Consider the following 5,860-nt stretch of genomic DNA (forward strand, 5'->3'; position numbering starts at 1 on the left):
TTGTTGTTGTTGTTGTTGTTGTTGTTGTTGTTGTTGTTGTTGTTGTTTACTATCTTTCTTTAGGACCTTGTAAATATTATCTTTACTTTTTCACTTATTGGTACTTTATTTTGTACCCTTATTGCATGCTTTTAGTATTTCTTGTTCTTTGTTTTTAGTGAGTCAAATCGGTTCTTCTCATCCTGAGCATTGCATTGTACTGTTAACCTGCATATGACAAATACAACTTGAACTTGATCTTTGACCTGCACCCACCTCAGAGAAACACACACCTGTTAATTATTCAAAGCAGCAGATGGGAACAGATAGCAGCACTCAGGAGGACCAGTATTTGTTGTTTTTCATTCCGTAAATATCAATCAACTTGATGCCTTTTTTTTATTTGTGGAAAAGCAGATTTCACCAACAGTTGTGTAAGAGCGTCCATATGTTCACTATTGGCCGTTCACTTGTCTTCTCCTGCCAGGCTGCATACACCACCACTGAAAGGTCAACACGTGTGTGTGTGTGTGTGTGTGTGTGTGTGTGTGTGTGTGTGTGTGTGTTGGGTTTTGTTTTTATTTTTTCCTCTCAAAGCAGATAAAGACTGAGATTAGGCTTAAAGGGGCCAACGCATTTATTAGGCTTTCATTTGTTTGAGCGCTCTAATCCTGATGGAAGTGGAAGCTTTATTAGCTCATGAATATTTGCAGCATGCCCGTCTAAAATAATTAAAATAAAAACGCCCTTCAGACAACCTGGCTTATCACGTGCAGTAAACGCTTCGAGAGTGAGGACAGTCTGAGCCCCGAGGACTTTATGGATGGTGTGACCTTGAAACATTTTTCTAATTTTAACTCTTATTTGTTTGGTTTCAAACAAGGGCTGGGCACACCTTAAAGTGTCCAGCATTAATGACGTTTCTGCCTGTAACTCAGTAAAGAGCATGACAAAAAGAGGGAGCAGGAATACCAGACAGTCGTTAAATGCCTGCCTGCACAAAATCTGCAGTAACATTTACAAGCAAAGCTCTCGCACAACATAAACCAAACAAAGCTGTGCAGAACATGAAGCAGGAACACCATAACAGGTGCAGTCGGTCCCTCCGTCAAATCGTACCCACCAGGTAATATTTTGTAACAGTTGGGTACGAAGTAGTTATCTTACCCATGTTGTCCTGCATTTATTTCATACAGTACTTTTATGCTGGTATGCCCAGCTGCTTCACATTCACATTCTGTTGTGTTCCATGCTGAAGGTCATGGCCCGAAGACACAAACAGAAAATAAAACACATTAAGATGTCTTAAATTCCTTCCAGAACATTCTCCAAATTTTGCTTAAATGTATTTGCTTGATTTTTGTCATCTTAAAGATTTAGCTTCACCCAACTGTTTTTGCTATGTTAGCTTCACGCAACAGGTTTTGGCTACGTTAGCTTCACGCAACAGGTTTTGGCTACGTTACCTTCACGCAACAGGTTTTGCTACGTTAGCTTCACGCAACAGGTTTTGCTACGTTAGCTTCACGCAACAGGTTTTGGCTACGTTAGCTTCACGCAACAGTTTTTGGCTACGTTAGCTTCACGCAACAGTTTTTGGCTACGTTAGCTTCACGCAACAGTTTTTGGCTACGTTAGCTTCACGCAACAGTTTTTGCTACGCTAGTGTCACGCAACAGGTTTTGCTACGTTAGCTTTACGTACCCGCTTTGTCCTTTCCGGGTCACTGGTGCAACTGGTGCCCATATCCAGCCAGCCATCACTGTGCTAGAGGCGGGTACAGTTTAGCTAATTTGTTCTTGTTGTTCAACACATTTACACTGCATTTTGTTTTATTTTTGGCTAAATTTAGTCTATTTCTTAGACGAAGATGAAGTTTACATCCTGACTTTGTCAAAACTTTTGTTTTATTTTGAGTTTTAATACTAAAAATTGAAGCGTTCTGTTCAGTCCATGTGCAGTGCATATGGGACGTTTATTTTGCCGTTAAAAATAAAACAAAAAGACCCTCATCACTATTGGCTCTTTATGTCAAGTAGGTATCTCTGCAGCCAAATTCGGAAGGCGTATCTGGGCGGTCATATCTGATTGGACTATAGGAAAATGGGCGTATCTGGGCGATCATATCTGATTGGACTATATGAAAATAGGCGTGTCTGGCCGGCCGCACCTGATTGGACGATAGAAAAATGGGCGTGTCTGGCCGGCCATATTTGATTGGACGATAGAAAAATAGGCGTGTCTGGCCGGCCACATCTGATTGGACGATAGAAAAAAAGGCTGAACGATAAAATGCCGTAACCACAGACACATTATGTCTAAAAACAAGGCGTTATTGGCAGATTGTGTTAACCACAGGCATATTATGTCTATGGTGTTAACCGGTTCGACATTAGCGGCGTCTCAGATTCAACACTGGCGGCGTCTCGGTTCTACATTGCTCCAGTATACTGCCGCGGCGTTTCCATAACTTCTTTTTTTGACTCTCTTAACACAGAACTTCCGGTTACATTTCAAAATAAGAGCAACATAACTGGGTAATGGGGGAGCTAAATGTTAGTTTTTTTTTAAATACCTAGCCATAACATTAAAAAACAAATTCCATTTTGGTTGTTGAAAAATGTGAACAAAGTTACAATCGATTCATAAAGAAAGGAAAAATATTAACGATACTTAAACTGGCCTTGGGACAAAGGATGTTTCCTTTAACTTCACATTTTCTTGTTCAACTTGCAGTCACTACAGATGAGTGATTGTCAGTTTCTGTAAGATTTCTGCAACTGGAGCAGGTATTTCTGTTTACTGGTTAACTTCCTCAGCTGTCTCACATTTTAAAGGTCAACCCTACTCCATGTTTCAGTAGAAAACAAGCACATTTAGGAGTCAGTACATAACCAGACTTTTGGCCCTCACACCTATACCCAGTTGCTTATGCTGCATGATGAGATCAGATTTATCCATATTTTAGAAATTACATTTAGCTTAGTCGACAAAACAATACAAATGAAGACCGTCTTAAAAAAAACTCTTGGTTTTGCAGTACGCAGCCTGATTTCAAACTGACATCTTGGCCAAAGGTAAAATAAAAATCTTTTGTGTTCTCAGAAAAGTTGTTTCAGGACCTCCAATAAACTTATGTACACATCAAAGCACACAAGACATCCATCCATCCATCCATTATCTTTACCCGTTTATTCCATTTTGGGTCACGGGGGTCGCTGGTGCCCATGTCCAGCAATCACTGTGCGAGGGGTGGAGTACACCCTGGACGGGTCGCAAGTCCATCACAGGGCCACATAGAGACAAACGAGACAAACAACCATTCACTCTCTCACTCACACCTAGGGGTTATTTAGAGTTACCAATCAGCCTAACATGCATGTTTTTGGTCTGTGGGAGGAAACCGGAGTACCCGGAGAAAACCCACGCATGCACGGAGAGAACATGCAAACTCCACCCAGAAAGGCCCCTGGACCCGGGTTTGAACCAAGGACCTGCTCGCTGAGAGGCAGCAGCTCTACCAGTTGCGCCACCGTGCTGCCCGCACACAAGACAGATTCAGGAATTCTCTTTGTTTTCCAGATTTCACATTTGTTATTACCTTAAAACATACTCAGACAACATTTGATGCATCATTGAATTTTTTTATGTGTTTATTGGGACATCCATTTTTAGAAGTCATCGTAGCATTTGTTGGAAACACAGAACATAGTACAGTTAGGGTGTTGCTAGTTGTTACTTAATCCTGGATTGGATTTTAAAGTTAATTTTGATATTTTTTTCACAAGGAAAAAAAAAAGTTGATTTCCTAAAGTTTAACTATAAATGAAGGAATTTGTACATTCAGGTAATTTAAAATTAAGTAATTTCTCTAACATCCAACCCATTTTAGCCACTGAGCCATACCAAACACCCATAATCTATTCTTGAATGAATTATTGACTATTATTGACAAATTACAGACGTTTTATTGAATAAGTTATTACTCATTATTGAATCATTAACAATTTACACTCATGTTTGTGTTAACTCACAAACAAGGTCAGCAACTTTTGACTATTACTATGAACTATGTTAAACTTTGGAGGCGATTTATTTTGAAAGTCAACATCTTGGGGTCTTCTAGAGTCAGTCTGAAGTGAGAGAGGTCCCTGACATGGCAGAAAGACATAGATATAATTAACAGCTTTTATTTATTTATTTTTCAGCTAATAACAACTTTTATTTATTTGTTTTTCATATTTTTCAGTTATACTCAGCTTTTAGATATTTATTTTTCAAGTATTAAGAACTTTTATTTTCAGCTTTTATTTTGAAAAGCAACACCCAGTTGTTGTAAACGTGCACAGTGAGAGCTGCTGTGGAGGCTCACTTTACCTCAGTGCGTTACGACAACAACGAGAGAACGGTCGAAACTATCGTGACCTACAATAAACGTATTTCAATAAAATGCATAAGTGAAAACATAACATGCTTTATAAGTACAATAAACCATATTTCTTTGTCAAACATCGCAAAGAAACGTTACCTCATCAATAATCCTCGTGACTTTAAGGGTTACCCACAGCCAATCAGTGTTCGCCGCCGACAAACGCCTATTAAATACTGTTAGCCAATCAGTGTTCGCCGCCCATAAACGCCTATTCGCCAGAAACGCCCACTTTTGGTCTGCAGAGAACCCCCTCTCCTTTATGTTGGACTCTAATGCTTGTTGCCCTTCGCCTTGATTGTCACAGAAGTCTGTTTTTTCTTTCGGGGGAAGTAGTTTGCAGAAAACTGAAACCTTAATTTTTTTTTTTTTCAGCTGCTCCGTTCTTCAGGGGTCGTCACAGCGAACTAAGTCACACAAATACTTGGCAATTGTTTTTACGCCGGATGTCCTTCCTGACGCAGACCACCGAGCTACCACAGCCCTCTGTGTGGAGCAGAGGGCTGCTATCTAGGGTGCCCGAGGGGAGCAGATAGGGGGTTAAGGGCCTTGTTCAAGGGCCCAGAGTGGGGTAAATGAGGGTGGAGGCAAGTCCAAGTTCCAACCCACATATTTGATGTTGTCTGTACCGGGAGTTGAACTGGCGATCTTCCAATCACAGGCCCACCTTTTCTAACCTCTTCACCACCACTCCCTCCAGAAAACTAAAACCTTAATATTGTGTAAATTTGTCAGTAAATATCAGGACTTTTTTTTTTAATTGGCAAATTAATAAAACATTCTGAAAATCTGCAGTTTTAAAATAAAATCTTGTAAGCCAGCTGCCAGTTGGATGTAAATTGTAACGCAAATATTTTTTTTACAATTGGTCCAGAAAGGGTTTCAACTTAATGTTGTTGTTTTTTCTTAGTTTTATGGCAAGTTTGCCGCCTGTTGTCTTCAGTAACCTTCCAGCTCATGCACACTTTCTGACATGAACAACCAGAGAGGAGTTCTGACACCTTGGACAGGGACGGGGTGCTGATGTGCTAATGGCGGTCTGCGTCCTCAATGATTTACCGTACGGTTATTTGTTACATTATCACCAGCAGGTTGTCGTGTGAGGCGAGGAACACTGTGACACAGATGTTCGGAGACTGCAGCTGTGTGTTCAGTAAAGTTGAGCGAAATGGATCCTGATGTTGTCTCTTGTCTCTGTCCTCGTTTCTCTCAGGGAGCAGCCGATCTACACCACCAGGGCCCACGTCTTCCAGATTGACCCGGCCACCAAGAAACACTGGCTTCCTGCCAGCAAGCAGGCCGTCACCGTCTCCTATTTTTACGACAGCTCACGGAACAGCTATCGCATTATCAGCGTGGATGGATCCAAGGTTTGTCTGCCTGTGTCTCTAAAAAGAAAAAGGCTAGCTAAAAGGTGAAATTGGTAAGCTGAAAGTAGCAAAAAGCTAGCTA

The 5,860-nt window shown here is 40.8% G+C and overlaps 1 protein-coding gene across 1 annotated transcript in view; it reads left to right on the plus strand.

Annotated features, from left to right (window-relative positions):
• homer2 (homer scaffold protein 2) overlaps positions 1-5,860 on the plus strand; it is a 39,721-nt gene that overhangs the window by 10,403 nt on the left and 23,458 nt on the right. Inside the window, exon 2 of the mRNA XM_037690324.1 lies at positions 5,622-5,778. Coding sequence (XP_037546252.1) covers positions 5,622-5,778 — 157 coding nt within the window. The remainder of the gene's footprint in view (positions 1-5,621; positions 5,779-5,860) is intronic.

The sequence above is a fragment of the Nematolebias whitei genome, chromosome 2 (assembly GCF_014905685.2).
Source record: "Nematolebias whitei isolate Nwh7 chromosome 2, NemWhi1, whole genome shotgun sequence".
In the NCBI taxonomy this organism is placed as follows: Eukaryota; Metazoa; Chordata; class Actinopteri; order Cyprinodontiformes; family Rivulidae; genus Nematolebias; species Nematolebias whitei.